The sequence below is a fragment of the Cryptomeria japonica genome, chromosome 10 (genome assembly GCF_030272615.1).
Source record: "Cryptomeria japonica chromosome 10, Sugi_1.0, whole genome shotgun sequence".
In the NCBI taxonomy this organism is placed as follows: Eukaryota; Viridiplantae; Streptophyta; class Pinopsida; order Cupressales; family Cupressaceae; genus Cryptomeria; species Cryptomeria japonica.
The window spans coordinates 751,048,983-751,071,624 of record NC_081414.1 but is presented as its reverse complement, the minus strand read 5'-3'; the positions used below and the strand labels follow the sequence as shown (position 1 = coordinate 751,071,624).

Sequence of the window (22,642 nt, the reverse complement as noted above, 5' to 3'; positions counted from 1 at the left end):
AGTCCCCTTTTTTAAAAACAACTTGTTCCTACTGAGCACACACTCCTAGGAGGGGCACTATATTATTTTTTATTATGCTAATTAAAATATTAAAGTTATAAGCCCACACATATAGGTGAGTTGGCTTAGGCGATGGGTTTGCTCCCCATCAATCTTGGGTTCGACTCTCCTCCCAGGCTGAAGAGGGGGGACTGCTTGCGGGCTATGGATTCACCCCCCAAGGACTAGTCTCGCCCCTAGACTCGCCCTTAAGTGGAAACGCTGGGTTGGGGCTGCGGGGACTAGGGATACCCTGGGTAACACAAAATAAAAATAAAAATATTAAACTTATAACTTTAATATTTCAATTTTGTTATTCTTAGCTCATCACCTGGTCTTCAAACCAAAAACTGAAGCTACCATCGATACTAGGGTGAAGTTTGGATAGACTAGGGGAACTGGCAGTCACCTCCTAAAAACAAAGATTCTCCTAAAAAATAGGAGACTCACTCTGATCAACTATAAATGCTCATGAGGTCCCTTGCTATGCTCCACACCCCTCCGAGTGGTCAACTAGTTAGCTAACAATCCCCTCCTAAAAATAGGAGATTGACCTTGAACTCCCAAAATGCCTCCCAAGACTCCTCAAAGGGTCACAAGACTCCTAAATGGGCTCCCTGTCCACTGCGTCAGCCTACGAGACCCCAATGATAGGCTAACCCTTGCTAGAAACATTTGTCCTTAGAAAGGGGACATTACACAATTACTAGCTGACTTAGCACATGTTTGTGTTGATTTGAACACTATATTTATTTGTAATTAAAGATATTCACTCATTCATTTGAATGACACCTAGGGCATTCTTGTTGAGCACATCTACAGTTTGATTGGCAAGAGAATAAAAATAATCTAGAGCATTATCACACATCATCATAGGCTTGTTACATACTTTTTTGTTGTCTTAAATCTTTTGCTGAGAGCCATACAATTAATCTATTAAAAACAAAATGTTTTCCAACATACCCACTTCAATTAAACAAGATTCACAAATCTTAATTTAAGTTTTTGCATTTTAAAGTCCGCACTCATAGAGATTATGATATATTCTAAAATATTAGTGAACCAACTTTTAACATATATGATAATATATCTTAATTATAAATTTATTTATTAATTATTATTATTTAGTTCAAAATTTGAATTAAACAATATTTAAATTATTTCAATTTATATCGTTTCACTAAGTAATTGCAATTATTCCATTAGCCTAAGATTAGTCTACATAGAGGTTGTTTCCCCAAATATAATCTTGGGTAAGGTTTGTTCTGTAGACAATACGAGTACTTCGCAAAGCTTTACACATTTCCTTCTGGAGTGTTGTATTCCACACTGAAATTGCAGAAACAAAATATATTTTCCAAACCCTTGCAAAACCATTATCACAACTCAGGCCTGTGAGCTCAATTGACTGCAGCCATGGCGACCGTAATGCAGAAAATTAAAGATATCGAAGATGAGGTACACATTTTTGTCAAAAATGACCTGTTAATTCTGTGTTTTTGGGAGTCATTGGAGCTATATTTTTTTCTTTTTCCTCTAAAAGATATTCGGATTCCTTTTTCTGATTTCTTTTAATCCCATGTTTGATCGTTTTATATCTTGGATCGATTATCTAAAATCTGAAATTCAGAGAACTTTGAAGTGCATCTCAATTTGTTTGAACCCTCAAAAACCCTAACCTTAAACCTTGTCGTCTTTCTGTGCTGCTTCGTTTTTGTGTAAATAAAGTTTGGAACACGGTTTTTAAATAAATTCTACTTTCAAGCGCATGGTAAGGCGCAATTGATTATTAATGGCAAGTAGGTTCAGTCTCTGGTCTCAAATTAGATTTGCTAAGCTTTTGTTCTCTACACGCTTATGGATAACAATCATGTATCCATATTTTTTTAACATTAAAATTTAATTATCTCATTGACCAGTTCATTCTGATGGTGCAAAGTATATGATGTTTATTGATCAGTTCATTCTGATGGTGCAAGTATATGATGTTTACAGTGCAGATTTGTAGACATAATCTGCTGATGCTGGTGGTTTTATCCTGTCAATATTATGAAAATTTCAAACCTGAATTCTAGCTGGTCTAATCTTCAGCAGCGTGATATTAAATTTCCAGTTTTGTAAACGTAGTCCGCTGATGTTTGTGGTTTCATTCTATCAATATTTACAAAATTTCCAAACCTGAATTCATGTCACTATATTCTTCAACGGGAACAAAGAAATATATATTTTCCCAGAGGTTATTTTTCTCCTCTTTTACAGATCAAGATTGTAAAGTTAAAAAAGAGAAAACAAAAAATGCATATTCACCTGAAAATGGGGTTTCTTGGGGACTATGGTAAAAAGTAAATAATATTGGTTAGAAGACTTTTACTCTGTATAGTGGAAACTAATTCTGGTAGGTTGGAAACACATTTCCAGATTTGTGACTCATTTTTCATTTTTCTATCCCATGAACTTGTCTAAAATAATTGAGAGGGGACAGATTCTGATAGAAATATTTCAGCAGCTTCAGAAATTTTTCTACTGTTTTCCAGGAGTTTCCTGAAGTTTCCTTTGTTAGAAATCAGCTTTTAGAACCTTTCTTTATTATACAATTAGTATTACAAATACAAATACCATTTCCAAACATTGTTTGCAAAAGTTTTCATAGTTTCTATTAATATTTCCTGCCATTTCTATAATAATTATTATATCATACAGAAAGGTTTCCTAGTTTCATTACCTATCAGTCTTCACTTTTAATATTTGTGTTGCAAAGTTCCCAAGTACGTGGTCCTAACATGGATTTAACTGCCGCTTCTGATAGATTAGATGTAGAATCTTGTAGCAGAGTTTGGTTTTGCAGGTTTTTACACTTTAGAAGGTTCCTACTTACCTCATTTCAGATTTTATTTTGTGATCTTATTCCCCTCCACATGGTACCCCCTGTCTCCCAAGTATCTTTTCCCATATACTTTGAATTATTTGACAATTTTGAACTCCAACAGTCATAAAATTTCCAGTCCATGTGAATGATTCTGGTAAAAATTATGTCGGTATTTTTGAATCAAAATCAAGTTTGGACTTTGGTAAACCTTCCACACAAGTTGGAACAATTTAAGATTTCAAATATACTAACTACGATTGTTTCAGTTGGGGATTGTGTGAAATCATCATACAGAGAATCTGAATCCTTATGTTTGCTGCTGCAGATGGCAAGAACACAAAAAAATAAAGCCACAGCCCATCATTTGGGATTGCTAAAGGTAATCACTAAGTTATGCTTCATTAAAGCTCAATGTTTTTTGTTATCAGCTATTCTTAATGGTACAACCAAGAATTCAAATATAAAGTGCATTTTGCATTACATTTTTGTCCTTATATAATGAGGTGCATTATCGCAACAGGCCAAACTTGCTAAACTACGACGAGAAATCCTTGCTCCTCCGACAAAAGGAGGGGGAGGTGCTGGTGAAGGTTTTGATGTTACTAAAAGTGGGGATGCTCGAGTTGGCCTTGTGGGCTTCCCATCAGTTGGAAAGTCAACCCTTCTTAATAAGTTGACGGGTACATTTTCTGAGGTATTCTCAAATGCTTCAATGACATTTTGGATATTCCTATTTATTTTGCTTGTAATAAGCAGTGACTGTTGTACACTGGTATTCTGCAGGTCCTTAGTGATGAAATATATGATTACTGAAGTGTTCCAGATTATTGAAATGAGAACCCAAATGTAGAATTTGGATGTTTCCGTCTCTTAAATTTGAAACTAATCTACTTCATGAAATTGTATCAGGTGGCATCATACGAGTTCACCACTCTTACATGCATTCCTGGTGTCATTCGCTATCGAGGTGCAAGGATTCAGGTCAAATTTACTTGTTACCATTTAATGATTATTATCTTCTAGCTATGCAATATACTAAAAAATGAAATAGCTCTGATTGCTTTTGTATACTGTAGTTACTGGATCTTCCAGGGATTATTGAAGGTGCAAAAGATGGAAAAGGAAGAGGAAGGCAGGCAAGAAGTCCTATATTCTATAATGAGGCTCTGAATTGTATCTTCTTAAGCTATATTTGCTGCCAAGAGTTGCTTATGTAAACATGTTTTTTTCTAGGTCATCAGTACTGCTCGAACATGCAATTGCATTTTAATAGTGCTTGATGCTATTAAGCCAATTACTCACAAACGCCTGATAGAAAAGGAGCTTGAAGGTTTTGGAATAAGGTCAATATTATGCTAACTTTTCATTTGGTATTTTGAGATTTCTCATCAATATTTTGATACTTCTTTTTCCATGTGATTATTAATTTGCATTTCCAGTCAGCTGCATGGTTTCACAACATTTGTAATAACACAATAAACAACAAGACAGACCCTCAATCTCATGCTTCATGATATTAGAAGATTTTATATTAATTTAACTAATCAATTTTCAGTGATATTGTATCCTGGCGAGCTGTAAGTGCCTTAACCAGTAATCAAAATTTTGTATTTGTTTGTTGGGTTTTGATTTGATTGGTAACTGAACAGTACTTTACACTATAGAATGGGTACATAACGTGAATGAAATAATTGCTTAGACATTTTGGACCTTGACAGGAAGGTAGAAGGTAGGCTGCTAACCAGAAGGATATTTTATTTTGCAGGCTGAACAAGGAACCTCCTAATCTGACATTTAGGAAGAAGGACAAGGGTGGAATAAACTTCACATCTACTTCAACCAATACAAACTTGGACCTTGAAACTGTTAAGGCCATCTGTGGAGAATACAGAATTCACAATGCTGATATATCTCTACGCTATGATGCCACTGCAGATGATCTTATTGATGTGATTGAAGGTAGTCGTATATATATGCCTTGCATATATGTTATTAACAAGGTTGACCAAATTACTCTCGAGGAGTTGGAGATCTTGGACAAGCTTCCACACTACTGTCCGGTCAGGTAATTCTCTATTTTATTTTATATTTCCAACTTTACTTTCTAATTTATAATGCAATGATGTTATTCATTGAAAGTTGAGCTGTTTCATGATAAAAGGCTAGCTTGTTTTAAAGTGGCCGGTTTTCAGATTGCATTTTCAAGCAATTGATAATTTTAGGCAAATAACATTTTTATATGTTCTGTTCAATCAAAACTGAAAGTTGTTTTCTTTTGTATATTTTCTACATTTTGTCATGAGTAGTTGTATGCAATCATATACATTTAATGTTGAGTACCTGAATGAATTAGCTTAACTACAAACCAACTTACCAGCTAAATTATAAACAAATAAAACTAATTATATAGATTCTGAAATAATTTTTTTGGCTTAGAACTTTTAAGTTTTATCACCCTTTCCTGACCAAAAACAGTGAAATCATGACAAGAGCAGGGAGTATTAAATGGTCATACGCTGCTCCAGGTCCTCATTGATGTTTATTCCAATGCCATCTTCAGATTGAAACCAGTGCTTTTTTCACAACTGCAATTGATATCTCTCAAGTTTCTGTTTCCAAGAACATGTTTCCAGTATCCCTTTGAATTAAATGAGTTCATTCTTCTTAAAATTAGAGACATCTTTCACAATTATTTGAACTCAAGATTTTTGTGTTCCAAACTCGTGTTTAATCTCTCAAGTGTCAATACTGGTTGGAAATTTATGAATTTTTTTATTGTCCTTTAATTCTACTTTAAATTGGCAAATATTTTTTTACAACTAGTGCTGGAATTAGTGTTCTGAAGTTGCTGGAAATGAAACAGTATTGTAGTTGCCTGAAAAAAAGTGAGGTGATAAAAAGTAACCACGACAAGACAATTGGCACAAATATTCAACCGGGAAACCCAAATGTGGGAAAAATTGACTGGGAATGGGAATTGGTTAGCTTCTCCTTTCTTCGGGTAAAAGTAGTTACAAAGGGCTCAGATAGAGCATATATAGAATTCTTCCTATTGCCACACTCACTTAGCTACTCTCTCAACCGATAAATTTTACTCCTACAACCATCTGAATTGGTTAATTCTTATTTTCACACTCTCCTGCTTTGGCAGATTTATGCCTGTTATAGCTAAGATACATTGGAAGGGCCCTCACATGTACTAAAGGACTTCTAGCTATAATTTGCTTTGTCTTCTTGTGGGAAATGGGTGAAATTGCCAGCCACGTGCATCACCATGAAACCACCATATTAATAGCAAAACTGTTTTTACATAAAAAACTACCATGAGTTAGAAATTGCCACTGTCACATGTGAAACTGCCTTTACAATAACATGATTTACACCCTCATGTTTTAGATGGCTTTGTTGTTGTGAAAAATTCTCTTTGTTTCATCTTTTTTTATGAGTTCTTGATTGTTTAAGGAAGTGATATGATTTTTGGATTGTCATGTCATACCTCCGATTTTAAGGAGGTTTTTGATTCCACAAACATGTTGGTTTAATATATTTGGGAATATTCCTTTACAAGTTACCATTTTTCTTATCTTGGTGTCTTTTTGATTGAAAAAGTTCTAGTTGAAACCTACTGGACCGTTGAAGTCATGGTGTTCTATGTTTGATGGCGTGCTTTCAAGGGGTTAGGAGATGAGAGATGGAGCTTGTCCCAATTGGATATGATACATGGTAGATAAGGATGTTATGATGTTAGAGGAATGATTGAGGTAATCCGTAGCATCTCAAGAATTACTGAAGGCATGTTTCAGACCTTCTAAATGAGTGGGATTTCACTTGTGATGAATTTGCTGCTTTCGATAGGTGGTAAATTACCATATATTGTGACAAACACGACCAGATTGTTTAATGAATGCTAGAATATCATGGCAAATGTGCGATTGCCCCTTTTTCTTCAAAGAGTTCAAAGAGTTCTCATTGTTTGATCATCTAATTCATTGTGTGCTGTTTGGTCTTCCATTTCACAAGGCTAGGAGGTTGAAGAGAGGTCATTTTTTCTCTCACAAAGTGTGTGGAATTGGCTCTCATTTGTATGATGGTTTTAGTCCATCTCATGACTGAAATTTTTTTTATGTGAAAAACTTGTTTCTCTATTTAATACTACCAGATTGTTTGATCCATAACTTCACAACATGCTAAATTTACCACAATATCATAAATGTTAGCAAAATGAATACTCAGGTCTAATTTAATAGTTCAGAAGCAAACAGTCACAACTCTAGACAATCAAAATGTCAATCACTGTTGTTGTTCAAGTGGATTACAAAGTTTATGAAATACCAAGATGTAAACAGTATGCCTCTGGAAATAATGATTGGTTTGATGTCAATGTTCCACAGGGATGCGTCCTCCAAAAAAACCCACATCCCTTGTAGAGGGAAGCTTCTAAGACTTGGGGCTTGGGGGAATTGTTCCCCCACAACACCACCACCTCCGCCACCTCTGTTGGGGACGCTGCCGAGGTGCTTGCTATATGTCACATGCCATTACATATTGATTGCAACCTTTAACTTTGTGAAAACTAGGTAGCCTATCTTGGGGCACTCACAGAGATTTTATATTGCAGATTTTGCCTTGAAGATTTCAATTCACCTCTATTTTTATATCAGCAACCCCTCCCACCACCTCTCCACTGCTGTCCCCTTACCGTCCCCAAATTTAGGCCCTTGGTCCCCGGGTCCCCGAAATGCTTCCCCCTGCCCCCTTGCCCCCTTGCCCCTTCTGTCAGGAAACTCCTTGGAACTATGTTTGATATAGTTTCCAAGTACACGACTTACAGCAAGGATTGTAGTATTATATTCCACTGCGGCAGAACTGGTGGTCTATGAGAAACATCTCCATAATTTTAGGACAGTGAATCTCCACACGTCTACCTTGGGTTGCATAGAAGTTGCTATATGATTTCAATTGTGTGAAGGTTATTGATGATCTCTTGATGATAGATCTGGTCCTCTGTATGGCACCCACATCCGGGTAATTCCCAGTTCCCCAACCTGTTGTGTCAATTTGCTGGTGTTGAAGACACACAATGAAGTATGAATTGCAATTCTCTTAATCTTCAGAAAGAGAGTCAACCCAACTCATTAGGCGATGGAGGCATGTCTATCCTCAACTACGATATCCCTTTCCTCAGTGATGTAAGTCTAGCAACAATATAAATTTGTCATTTCTTGCTGATCTCTATTGCAAAGATAGCTCACAACGACAAGATAGGGTGACTTCCTACCTAGTCTTAGCCTCCTGAGGTTTTTGTCTTACAAGGCAGAAAATTTGCAAAAATGGTGTGTAAATCATAACAGCATACCATGAAGTGCTAGCCATATTCGTTCATATACCTGTTCATGTTATAATTGGCAAATCACGTCAGCGCCCAATAAGGAAAAATATTATTATTAATTTTTTTTAATTCATAAAAGTGGCTAAGGGGCCATACTCATGTACAACACTAGAGATTCATCGAGGACAAAAGACCAGCCCAATGGAAAAGATTACAGTGATAAAGCCTAGAGGGCAAATCGAGCCAAAAATTGCAGGAAACTAGCTCACCTTACTCCACACTTCCTGCTCCATCCATCCATCCAAGAGCCGTTGGCATTGCAGGGCATCAAACCCTCCCACCACCTCCTTCAGAAATGCTAAGCTACAGGCTGCCTGAGCACGTCTTGCTTCAACATCATCATTGGTATCCCAAACAAGGAACAAGACTAATGGTCCATTGTATGGGAGGGTTTATCTTGGCCACTATCTGCCATCCAGGGAAAGACTCACGCCACCAATTGCCAGGTCTACAAAACACTTCATATTAACTCACCATTTTGCCCAAACCAGGGCCTCCATTAACCTCTTTGCAGAAACACAGTTTTCCCTCAGCTAAAAACTCCAGGCAAGAAACATTGAAGAAATGTTTGAGTTAACCCGGAAGCAAAACTTGGAACTGAGGAAGCCTTCGCCCAAGACCATCTTGATTGTCTGCAGAACCTCCTGATCCTTCGCCTTGAAGATCTTAAGCAGTTGCCTTTCCGTTACCTGGCCCCGAGCAGCCATTTGTCTCTCAGCAGCATCCAAACAGATTGCTGTCTCCATTGATGCATCTGTGCAAACCACACACCTGCCTGGCAATTAAAGGAGCTGGGATGCCCACTCACATGTTCAAAATCTATTCAACACTATACTCATTAATGTGACCACCCCGGTCGCCATTAATGGAGTGTATCTCAGTGGCTGCTATCATTGCCCACTCCCAATGCCAACAAGCATTGATTAAGTCCCACATCCACTCCAATTTTGTTACATCGATTGCATGGTTAGCCAACATATCCACCTGCTTATGTGATACGAGGACCTCATTGAACGTGGTAAGATCCTCCCACATTTGGGCCACCAACTTCTTTAACCTGCAGTTAGGAGTGTCCTTGCATATGATTGCATTTATAGTGATTAGTGAGTCGCCCTCCAGATGGATCTTTGTAAAACGGAAGTGCTTGCAGGTTTTGAATGCCTGGCCATGCCGCTTGAAACTCAACATCATTGTTAGTCTCCTGAACTAACTTCTGAGCCACCATTGAGAGAATTCTACCTTTATGATCTCGGATGATGCAACCAACTCTAGAGGGTCCCTAGTTGCCACGAGTAGCCCCATCAAAATTCACTTTTATGATTTATTGTAATGTCCCCACTTTGAAGTATAATTTAATAATAAATAAATAATAGTAAAATTAATATACAAAATAATAAAAATAAAAACTAAATTAAATATAAAAAATTCTTTATTAAAGTTAATGAATGATTAAAAAGGGATGATAAAGAATAAAGACTTGAATAGGTGCCCAGGCTTGCATGCTGTCATATTTCTACCATTAATAAGATAGGAACCACTATATGGAGTTTGGGACTAATTCGCTGAAATGATGGCAAGCTGCCATTAGAAGAAATACATATAACAAATAATATTGGAAACATGCGATTTGGATAACAAGTCTGATCTGTTTTATGAAGAGATATGATTATGGTAGAGATATCTTCCTTAACATTCACAGAATGCAACCCATCAATCTTGCAAGATATATAATGGGAATCGATCCCACTCTCAAGAACATCATCGGATTTTGTCTTCATTTGATATTTATATCCAATATTAGATCTACTTGATTGAGCATTGCCTTTTGGCATCAAAATGGGCTGCATATATTTAAAGAGACATTAAGAAACAGCACCAACATTTGTATACTTTCCAAAGGTTAGATCAGAAACTGGTAACCTTCCCTAATTATTCATTCCTGATTTCAAGTGCTCAATAGAAACCATTAAGTAGCCGAGAAAGCGGTGGTATTTATCCACCCCATTTGCAAAGCGAAGACGCTGATGCAGAGCATCCAATAAACTTAACTAAATAGGGAGATCTTCCTCCAAACTCACCTACTCAAATAGGTGATTACTCTTCACAAAGCTACAGGAGCCTCACAAGGTTACTAGCCTCTCTAATGGCTTCAATGCCCCAAAGTTACTTCCATGCTCATCTACCTACTTCCAACTACTGACACACATCATCCTAGGCACATTCATCTTGCCAAATTCATCTTGCCAAATTCATCTTGAGATCTTTCAACCCTTGAATCACTCCAACTCACAAAATCTCTCTCCTACAAGTCCTTCTCCAATTAGGACTCCTAATTGCCCACTAATAGTCAACTCACATCATGAAATAGATACCCTCAAACAAATGAACCCTTTGACACTCTTACAAGGACCTCCCAACAAGAACAACAATGATCCTTTACCCTCCCAACCACCCATAAGGTCACAAGGTATTCTACTGCTGCAACACTGTCATTCTATGACAGTCAAGTATGCTTGGGATAGTCACATTTATATGGGCCATGCCTCCTTCCCACTACTCCAAATGCCTACCACAATGTCTGTAGTATCCCTTGCCAAATCTGATTGAAAATTTCTGATTTAAATGCTCAAGGAATATTGTCAAACACTTGTCATGAAACTTTTGTACTTGCTGATTGTGGTTTCTTTTTGATTTTCTGATTCATGAGATGATAATATGCATTCATTGAACTCAAAAGGTCATATATCAAAGTCTGAAACTAAATGAGAATGCAATGTAACACCTACCACTAACCTTTCAATGACAATGTGTGACTGAAATCATATGAAATATGCATCTACAGCTGTTAGACATTTCTACGAACATTTGGCATGCATTCTAAGAAACCAAAATGCACTTACAGCAGATTGTCATTAACACAAACACTTGTCATACATACATGTAATTCCTCTGTGCCAATGAGTGGTACTAACAGCAATAAATGTAGCCTCCAATCTGAAATCGCTCTTCAAACCCCTTTGAATTTATGTAGATTAACTCTTCTAAAATGCATTAGTACTGTTGCGTTTACTATTCACAAGTATTGTAGCGATTTACTATTCACAGGCACTGTAGCAACAAATAAATCTCTGAATATAATCCCTTTCAATTTGCAAACAAACTCTGAAATAAACCCTCCAATCAGCTCAATATTGACTCCTGAATGAAGCTGACTCTCACAAGCATAATCAGATGATATCGTACACCCTCTATATGCTGTTACAATGAAGAAGCCACGCTCTCCAATGCCGACGAGCCTTGAATCCTGCAGAAACCCTTGGTATTCTACACTTCAATGCTCTAGAGAAACTTCAATCAAAAACTCCAATCACATAATGAAGTTCGATTCCCACTTATATTTCCTCAAGAAGTTCGAACTTCTTCAAAAAGCTCTTAATTAACATTAAAATGTTATAATATTTCATTGGCATCAATAATGTAATTAAACCTTGGGTTATGTGCTCATAAATTATTAATAAACTTGGCCCCCTTCTCATGATAAATAGACCCTCATTTAAGTGCTTTATAATATAAAGTCATTTTATAACAATAATATAATCTCCAAATAATTAAATGTTTAATTGAGCCAATTAAACATTAATATCTCCATGAATACTCTGTATTTTCGAACGCCGTCTGAACTAGGAGCTAACATGAGGAGACTGCATATGACCATACCTCCTTTACTAAAAATAGCAGGGATCCATTTCTAACATCCCAGGACTTACTAAAAATAGTAAGTAGAGCAAATGATGTCCGAATGATGCCAAACGAAGACCAAACTGAAGCACTTTGAACACTGGGGATGATACCAATCCACAAAAGACCCTCTAACCAATCACATTAGCCTACGAGGGTCAGGGTAATAGGCTAATCCTCACTAAAGAACTAATGTCAACAAAAAGGGGACATCACAGTCTGCCCCTCCTGAAATTGCTTGTCCCCAAGCAATCTTGATGACAAATAAACTTCTCCACCTGGATCCTAGGGCAATCTATACACACATCCATCCATATCGTGGAGATAGGAATACTTGGAAACATCTGCCACGCAACATCCCTCCACAACCTCTGCTAAACTCCCATGGATGTGATATCCAACTAAACCATCATGCCTGCTGTCACCATAGTCTCTCTGAAGCCATGTATCCGAAGATAGTCGCTGTGTCACAGGAGTAACAATCTCCACCGGATACACATCAGCATGATGGGAAACTGAACACTGATCCAGTAAGTAGCCCCCAACAAACAACTGAGTCGGGTACTTGCGACTGCTAATTCCATCTACGGAAGATGGTAACTCTCCATCCCACAATGGATGGTATACCCTTGAAGCTAATCCACACCGATGCATCACCAAGTCCTCCACGTGTGGATCAAAGGAAAAGTGGTGAGCACTCCTCACAATGTAATTCCTATAGCAAGCTCCAACCTCGATCAACGACTCATCACTAACAGCTCTGGAATCAAAAGATGACTCAACTCTGGCCCTGAAAAGCGGATTGGGTAGGGCCTTTGGCAACCTGCTCAACGAACCCAATCATAAAATCTCTATTTGGAAGCATTGTAGCCAAAGTGTCTACAATTGCTCCCACAAAACGCCTGATGGCATGAGAACCTCGAATGAGAGTATCCCCGATAGCTCCATATAGACCATCCTGAAACTCGGAACTCTCAAGTAAGTGCTCAACAAATAAGTTGGTGCCGTAAAAATGAAATAAGGTTGAGTCAACCTTATCTCTAGAAACCTGCAGCTGATGACTCTGACTCCGAGTCGCAACAAACTGTCCACCCAGATCAACTGCATGAGATGAGGAAATAGATTTGCTTCCAGGAGTGGGAAATAAATTAGTGTGAGAGCCATACTCCCAACTAGGTAACGCTCTACCAGTCACTTGTATAGATGAGGGAGTGTCACGGTGCACCAACGCACAACTCTCCGAAGAACCCATCACCGCCATGCTAGCACTATCAACAATTTGACCTGCATCACCTGTTGTAGCACCGATCATTGAAGAACTTGGTGCAACATGTGGTTCTCCACTGCTCTCAACCAAGATGCTCATCCCATCTGAATCAACTGCACCTAACTCAGTGATGGAGACAACAACATCCTCAACATATCCATCACCACATCCATGATCTGTGGATATAAGATCATCACCAACTGCCACTGTAGGAGACTGTACTGTATATGTAACTGGTGAAGACTGAGCTCGGTTCAACTCCACAGTAAGATTATCAACTTGTGCCTGCGACTCCTGAAGGGCCAACTGAGTGCTCTCCAACGAGCCCAAAGTCACCTCAAGCTCATGAGTGAGCTCATCAACCTCCTCTTCCTTCCCCCTCAATGCATCATAATAGATACTGTCAAGCATAAGGAGATAATCTCTATCTGATAATATCTGTAGGCAATGATTCTGCATTACCCCAACGGCATCTCTGAGCGATTGAAACTCTGCAAGGGTAAGCCCACCATCCAAGTGCTCACATATACCAGGAGTCTAGCAACAATGTGCCACCAATTGCTGCACAACATTGAAGTGTTCTAAGGCTGAAGTTATCATACTTTCATTCACCTTCAGTTGCCCTACTAAATGGTGAGAACCTTGGAACTTCTCACTTCCATTCAAATTTCTTGGTTTGGAATCTACACTCTAGTAAGAGGCGGAGGCGGAGTCGTCATCGCTCACTGAGTGGTAAGCATCATCATGTGTGCTATCTACTTCGCACACATCCTCAACAAGTGTACCGCTGTCATGTACCTCTTGGGATGGCTTGAATAACATGTTAGAGACTGTTGAACCGCCAATATCAATGCTCACGCCCCCTATCCATATAGATGTGTGCACATCGGTCAAACAATCCTCAAAACCATTACCATTAGGCAAATTTTCTGATTTGTTTTCCATGGTCTGATTGGAAAAATCAGACTTGTTGTGGTTTGAATCCACAACACCTCTAGCCTCAACATCACCCGTAACTTGAGTGTCTGCATTAGGTGCCTCCACACAACCATCAATCTCACCTGAGATGGCTGCTAACTCACGATTAGGCAATGAAATATTACTGCTGTTGCAAAAACCAGAATTGTTATCATGACTGATAACGACTTCTAAAGTGCTATCAGTGTCAACATTCTCTTCAAATCTGACCCTCACTTCCTTCACATGTGCCTCCTCACTCTTGGAGTCATCATGAAGTGTCTTGTGCCCAACATCTTCCCCCATGTAAATCTGATTTTTTGCTAGCCATACGTTCAGCTGTATGCTGGTCACAAGTTGCTAGAAATTCATTACAAAGGTTTCTAGATACTTCCCCTATAAAGTCCTCTTGTTTCTCCTTACCCTTAAAAATAGATGTCATATACCGAGCAATTCTATCAAGTTTTGCAGGGTGTGAAATCAATTCATCTAGCTTCTTCTGGTTTTGTTTTAACTTTTCCAATGAGGAATACACTTGCTTCATATTCTGGGTACTTGAAGTAACCATGATTAACTAGCTGAATCAATCTACCCAACAGGTTGGCAGGAAACCGCTCTGATACCATTGTAGTATCCCTTGCCAAATCTGATTGAAAATTTCTGATTTAAATGCTCAAGGAATATTGTCAAACACTTGTCATGAAACTTATGTACTTGCTGATTGTGGTTTCTTTTTGATACTCTGATGCATGAGATGATAATATGCATTCATTGAACTCAAAAGGTCATATATCAAAGTCTGAAACTAAATGAGAATGCAATGTAACACCTACCACTAACCTTTCAATGACAATGCGTGACTGAAATCATATGAAATATGCATCTACAGCTGTTAGACATTTCTACGAACATTTGGCATGCATTCTAAGAGACCAAAATGCACTTACAGCAGATTGTCATTAACACAAACACTTGTCATACATACATGTAATTCCTACGTGCCAATGAGTGGTACTAACAGCAATAAATGTAGCCTCCAACAATCTGAAATCGCTCTTCAAACCCCTTTGAATTTATGTAGATTAACTCTTCTAAAATGCATTAGTACTGTAGTGTTTACTATTCACGGGCACTGTAGCGATTTACTATTCATGGGCACTGTAGCAACAAATAAATCTCTGAATATAATCCCTTTCAATCTGCAAATAAACCCTGAAATAAACCCTCCAATCAGCTCAATATTGACTCCTGAATGAAGCCGACTCTCACAAGCATAATCAGATGATATTGCACACCCTCTACATGCTGTTACAATGAAGAAGCCATGCTCTCCAATGCCGACGAGCCTTGAATCCTGCAGAAATGCTTGGTATTCTACACTTCAATGCTCTAAAGAAACCTCAATGAAAAACTCCAATCACATAATGAAGCTCGATTCCTTTTGCACACTTATATTTCCTCAAGAAGTTCGAACTTCTTCGAAAAGCTCTTAATTAACATTAAAATGTTATAATATTTCATTGGCATCAATAATGTAATTAAACCTTGGGTTATGTACTCATAAATTATTAATAAACTTGTGGCCCCCTTCTCATGATAAATAGATCCTCATTTAAGTGCTTTATAATATAAAGTCATTTTATAACAATAATATAATCTCCAAATAATTAAATGTTTAATTGAGCCAATTAAACATTAATATCTCCATGAATACTCTGTATTTTCGAACGCCGTCTGAACTGGGAGCTAACATGAGGAGACTGCATATGACCATACCCCCTTTACTAAAAATAGCAGGGGTCCATCTCTAACATCCCAGGACTTACTAAAAATAGTAAGTTGAGCAAATGATGTCCAAATGATGCCAAACGAAGACCAAACTGAAGCACTCTGAACACTGGGGATGATACCAATCCTCAAAAGACCCTCTAACCAATCCCATTAGCCTACGAGGGTCAGGGTAATAGGCTAATTCTCACTAAAGAACTGATGTCAACAAAAAGGGGAGATCACAATGTCTCAGATCCCTTCTACTCTCTTTCCTAACATCAAACACAACAACCCATCTTTCATCTTTTGCAAAGTACAATATTTGAATCCACTGTCAAACTGTGACCGACAACATAGAGAAGAGGACAGTCATAAACCCTCTTGGTTTAGTTGGCTCCTTTGATCACAAATCACTTGGATCATGTCTAGGACTTCCTCATACATCCCTCACTGCCTTCCCTAAACCTTCAAGGTCCACTTTTGCATTCACACCATCCAAAACCCATCATTTCACTTGTCTTATCAGTCTGAGACACAAAAATCAGTCTTTGTGCCCCCACTAGCACATGCCAACCGTATCATGGGACCCTACAATGATTAGGAAAACAAAATACATGGTTGTAAGGGTCATCCGACGCCTTGACAGGGAATTATCAACGCGGAAATGACCCCTAATGTATTTTAGATTGCCTCGGATTACCCTAGACCAGGGTTTTGACAGTTTCCACCAATTTGGTTATAACCTTCACAATACAGATTGAAATGAGATGAAACCAAAAGGAGAACGTAGGGGATTCACCCCTTTAACACATTCAAGAGCTTTTCCAAGCAAATGAGCATTTTAAAGCATGCAAAACTCCAGTATAGCAGTCTGCAACATTGAGAAACTCAGAAAAATGCAGTGTAAAATTCAGAATTTTATTGATTGTGCTTAGTTACATGGTTCAACCGACCCTTGGTCGTGGAGATTTCCTTCTTAAATTACTCCCAAGCCTCCTACGATGGCTATAACTGTATTTTCAAGTTATACCAACAAACAACCAATTAATCACCAATTGTGGTGCAAAAACTGCTTGTAACAACATTTGTCATCATAGACAACTTTTGCCTAACTTGACATAAAACTTAAAAAGGGACCTACATGGCTTCAAACCATGATGAATACATGTTAATAGACCCCAAAACCCCTTATACATGGTGGATCATCCCATTGGATGCCTTAAACACGCTTTCACCCTATAATGGCAGTTTTGACTACAATGAGACAATCAGGACCTCAACTTGAATCCAAACACTACAACTTGGTCATAAGGACCTTATTACATGAAAAAATGGTCTTTCAAGAACTTATTACATCATAGAATGAGAAATAACTCGTGATGGCCAAAAGGGAGTATTGGACCACCTAGGTGCTCCTGCACCAGACGCACAAGCATAAAGACATTATTCAGGCAGAGCGTCAAGGAGGCATCGCAAGAGAATGAAGGTATTATTCAGCGAAGGTGATCAGACAGAGGCAATTGTCTCTTACATATATGGCCGCATGATCATAAAGATATAACTCTGAAATTGCGATTACATATATAGCAAACCCACTCATTTATACACAAATATATATTTCTGCAATCTTTCCCATTTACACCATGATATTTGCATTAAGAGGAAACCAGTTTGTGGACAATCAAAGATATGTCAGATTAGCATTTAATGAAATCGATAGCAGACTGGAAAAGGAAGAGACGAACAGCAAGGAACGCTGCCTCAGTCCACCTGTATGCACAACAGCACTCCAGTCATCACAGATGAGAGTGAAAGTAATTCGGGTTCTGAAATAGAACGCCCAGGTCTAAACCTATTAGGGGACATTTATCCAACCTTTCCCAGGGGGAACCCATCTAGTGTTTAGAAACACTTTTTATAAAATAATCAGATCATTGTGCTTGAGTGGAGGGTACATGATATTGATTGAATTAAATATGGTTGAAGGTGTACATGACATTTGTTGAGACATGGACCAGCTAGGACTCGAACCTAGGACCTTCCATACGCCGCTGGAGTGCTCTACCACTGAGCTACTGGCCCCTCTTGGACCAGTCCATCGTCAGTCCGGGTGTGGCTTATTTCCAACACCACACCCCCCCTTAAGCCACACCTCTTGTTTGCTTGGGACTCCTAGCCTGGACGGCTCTGATACCATGTTGAGACATGGACCAGCTAGGACTCGAACCTAGGACCTTCCATACGCTGCTGGAGTGCTCTACCACTGAGCTACTGGCCCCTCTTGGACCAGTCCATTGTCGGTCCGGGTGTGGCTTATTTCCAACACCACACCCCCCCTTAAGCCACACCTCTTGTGTGCTTGGGACTCCTAGCCTGGACGGCTCTGATACCATGTTGAGACATGGACCAGCTAGGATTCGAACCTAGGACCTTCCATATGCTGCTGGAGTGCTCTACCACTGAGCTACTGGTCCCTTTTGGACCAGTCCATCGTCGGTCCGGGTGTGGCTTATTTCCAACACCAACAACATTGGCCACTAGACAAATGACAAAGATTTTAACCTGGAAAGTGATGTGAAGAAAACAAATTAGAAGTGGCAAATGCATAGCTTCTTCTATTTCCTTTGACTAACAGTAGTTACAAAGAACATATATAGACCATATTCAATGTTTTTCCTATTGTTACATTCACCTGGCTACTTTATGCAACAACAAATCTTGCTCCAACAAATTTAACTCTCTAATTCTTACTCACACCGTCTTGCTTCCATGGGCCTTTTGCATCCTATATGTCTGATTCATTGGAAGCATCCTTTAATGCACTAAAGGAATTCCAACGACCAAGGAATATGAAAAACTTTCTTCTTGGCTGTTACATAGGCTTTTGTTTGAAATGGGTGTAACCACCTCATCAGCGCAAAACTATCATTCTACTGATGAAAATGCCATTGCAATCTTAAATATGAAATGCAAAACTGCTTTGACAGTAGTGCAACCACCACTCAGCTGTTTCTGATGGTTTTGTTTCTGATCGAACACTGCCACTTCTCATGTCATTTTTGTGCATAGGCACAAGCACAACAATCTCTCCGTTCAGCTAATGCAGAGGGTTTTATGGGAGGCTCAACACAAATGCTTCGCTAGTCCCAACCTCCACAGAAAACTTTATTTAACCTTTGGTTCATACATTTTTAGCCTATGAATAACTTTTCTTGGTAGGTATGGGGTACACATAGGCCCAGAGTTCCTAGTGGCACCTTTGATAGTCTCATTATAGATGACACCCCTTGCCAGTGCCTTTATTATTATCATTTTTAAAATCTGTAAGCACTCGTACCCATCAGAAGTGCATTATGATGCTTAGGATCTAATTTCAGTAAAGCTGACTGAAGGCTATCTCTTTCTCAAAATTTGTTTGTGATCTGCACCCATCCTTTCTGCACTCATGGCTGGTTAAAAGATGGAATCATTCTTAGTAGGGCAAAATTGGGTCATCATAATGGAATTGCTCCATCTTACCACTATACCAGGGTCTGCTGGACATGCACCATTATGATGTTTATTTGAGTTGTTCAATGTCAGAAACCTGTTATTAGTTCTGGACATGCACCATTATGATGTTTATTTGAGTTGTTCAATGTCAGAAACCTGTTATTAGTTTTGCACTCAGTGGTTAGTTGTAATTTAAGGAAAACATTCCTAGGGACACAGCTGTCTGTTAATTCTAATCTTTGATTCATTTTCATATAGTGCTCACTTGGAATGGAATTTGGATGGCCTGCTGGAGAAAGTGTGGGAGTATTTGGATTTAACTCGAATATATACAAAGCCAAAGGGGCTCAATCCTGATTATGAAGATCCTGTCATACTTTCATCAAAAAGGCGGACTGTTGAAGATTTCTGCATCCGCATTCACAAGGATATGTTAAAACAGTTTAAGTAGTAAGTTTGATTACAATGAAATTATGCATTTGTTATTGTTTTAAATTTTTGTTCTATTGCCATATATCTAAAACCTTGTATGTACTGGACAGTGCATTGGTATGGGGTTCCAGTGCAAAGCACAAACCACAAAGAGTTGGGAAGGTAAGATCTTGCATGTTGATAGGAAGTTTTAATTACATTGCATGTAAACTGAACTTGCCATCTATACCATCAACATAACTTTTTTGAAACAACTCTTTTGTTTGTCACTTTCTTCAATAGGATCATGAATTGGAGGATGAGGATGTCGTGCAGATCATAAAGAAAATGTAGCAAAATTTTCTGCTATGATGCTGTAAGCTTCTCAAACAAAGGGGGAGCTTTACCATCACTTACTCATGTTCTGAAAGTGCTGCTGATGTTCACTAGCATCGATGACCAATTTTTACTGAAGCAATTCTTCCATTGGTCATATTCATGGATTACAAATAGTCAAATGTTATAGAGGCAGCTTGACACTGCAAATATTTATCTCAGATAAATATGTTGTCATGTAAGAGGTTTATGACATTATATGGGTCGTAGAAGCTTGCTTGGATCCTTTTGATGATTGTGGTTTCATGGCCCCTGCTTGTAAGGGGACTGGGACTGCATGATTTTTCTGTGCTTCTGATGTTTTATATCGAAAATCTCTTGGTCTCCTCCTCAAATTGGTATGTTTTTTGGGCCATGTTGTGTTTTCTTTGAATTTTTCTGTATGTCATTAGGTTTGGAGCACAATGTAAGAAAAAACTATAATTTCCTTTTTTTCTGCATCTCTCATAATTTGCAAGATACTCTACAAAGATTAGAATTTGTCCTGTCTATTTATGGCTTCCATGTTCATAATAGTAGAGTACACAAAACTGAAACTTACATCAGGATTCTTACACGCCAAATAATATGCAAATTATATTATGGTGAATCTGGGATTCAGATTTTATGTTGATTGCATCTGCTGCTCATAAAACATAGATGATCTGTACAAACTGTTTAAATTAATTTAACTCCTTATCAGAACACCACTAAGATTTGTAATATTTTTTTTTCTAATTCAATACTATACTAATCTATAGATGTAATAGTAATCTCAACTTTCTTCAATGAAAATCTCTTGGTCTCCTCAAATTGGTATAGGACATTTACATAGTCCACCGAATTTCCCAACTCATCAAAAGACATCAAGCCAAACATATCAATGGATGCCTCGACTGCCCAATAATATTTATGAATTAATATCATGAGTACATGACTCTTGTGAATCAAGACATACCCAGCTATCCACAGTTACCAATCTCCAACTCTTTTGATACATACTTAAATAGCCGCAGGACGAAACTACCAAGCCTCTTGCTCCAAGAAGGAGCATAAATAAAGAATTGGTGCCTCTTATTCAACGTACCATCTTTGAGTGAGAAGCTTACCTTAGATGTAAGAGATTCCTCCAACCACTTGTGTCCTAAAGTCTCCTCTTTGATATGTTTACTCGTAACTTAACACATTCCTCTTCATTGTCATGGTGTAGAGAATCTTGATTATGTATTGCAAGACCATAGCTCTCATTATTGCTTTCAATGACAGCTAAGAGTTTTATATATCTTCAACTTGCCATTGATGAGGTCCTTGGCACATTGAATTTTGGATACAATTCATTAGCATATGTCCTCTTCGATTACAATAGAAGCATTTAAAAACTTTATTCTTCCCCATTGAAATGTTAAGACCTTTTTGACAAAATTATTTCTTCATTAATTAAGTGAATTTTATTTAATCTATTTTCTTCATCAATCAAGGAAGAAATCATAGTTTCCAAATTTGGATTGATTTTGTTTAATGTAAATATAACATTATCAAACCTGTAGGCATACCATTCAATAGAATTGCTTTGGTGTCATCTCTTCAATTTTAGATTTAATACTAGCAAGTTGATATAGGAGAGATTGAAATGTACTGCTATGCTATATCACACTTTCCTCTTGATTTGTTCTTCGGCCAAAAAGTTTTTGTTCCATTGACATCTTGGCACTAGAACCCCAAGAATCGAATAAATGTATTGAGACCATGTCATATTTGCTTTGAGGTTTTTTTAAGATCTATGTGATGCAAGTAAACATAAAAGAAATCTGAGACTATTAATGCTGTTGCTTTGTGATATTTGGTTGTCCATATTGTAGCTTCATTTGTGTTTTGCAACATTGTCATGTTTCCAGCCACAATATCCCATAAATCCTTTTCAGATAGGGTGAATTTCAGCTTTATTTGCCTTACAGAAAATTGTGCGTTTCAAACTTGGAAATAACATATAAAAATTGTGCGTCTCAAGCTTGGCAATAACATATGGTTTCTCCATTTGAGTTCAAAAATAACATACCCCCCTGATGAAACAAAAACACACTATTAAAAGATATAAATGTAAACCATGCTATAATGGACTCTCAACAGAACATGAACTCGTGACTGCAACGTTTTAACAACAGTCCATTGCCAAAGAAGAGTGATACATAGTGGCTTAATATGTTTTTAAAGCAAACTTATTTCGATTTGCCTACCCAAAATAATTAGCCAAACTGTTTGTGTTCAATTGAGTTGAATTCAAGGAAGTTGATAAAATAAATTGGAAACATCTTTGCACCATTAACTCTAGGATTCAGTG

The 22,642-nt window shown here is 38.0% G+C and overlaps 1 protein-coding gene across 1 annotated transcript; it reads left to right on the top strand.

Annotated features, from left to right (window-relative positions):
- The first annotated feature begins 1,264 nt into the window (after positions 1-1,264).
- Positions 1,265-20,805, top strand: LOC131076175 (developmentally-regulated G-protein 3). Its single transcript, XM_058013228.2, has 10 exons — positions 1,265-1,497; positions 3,231-3,284; positions 3,426-3,599; positions 3,815-3,886; positions 3,982-4,041; positions 4,139-4,248; positions 4,671-4,970; positions 19,777-19,968; positions 20,061-20,112; positions 20,233-20,805. The coding sequence occupies exons 1-10, from the start codon at positions 1,456-1,458 to the stop codon at positions 20,281-20,283; spliced, it is 1,107 nt and encodes a 368-aa protein (XP_057869211.1). The 5' UTR covers positions 1,265-1,455; the 3' UTR covers positions 20,284-20,805.
- Positions 20,806-22,642: the final 1,837 nt, after the last annotated feature.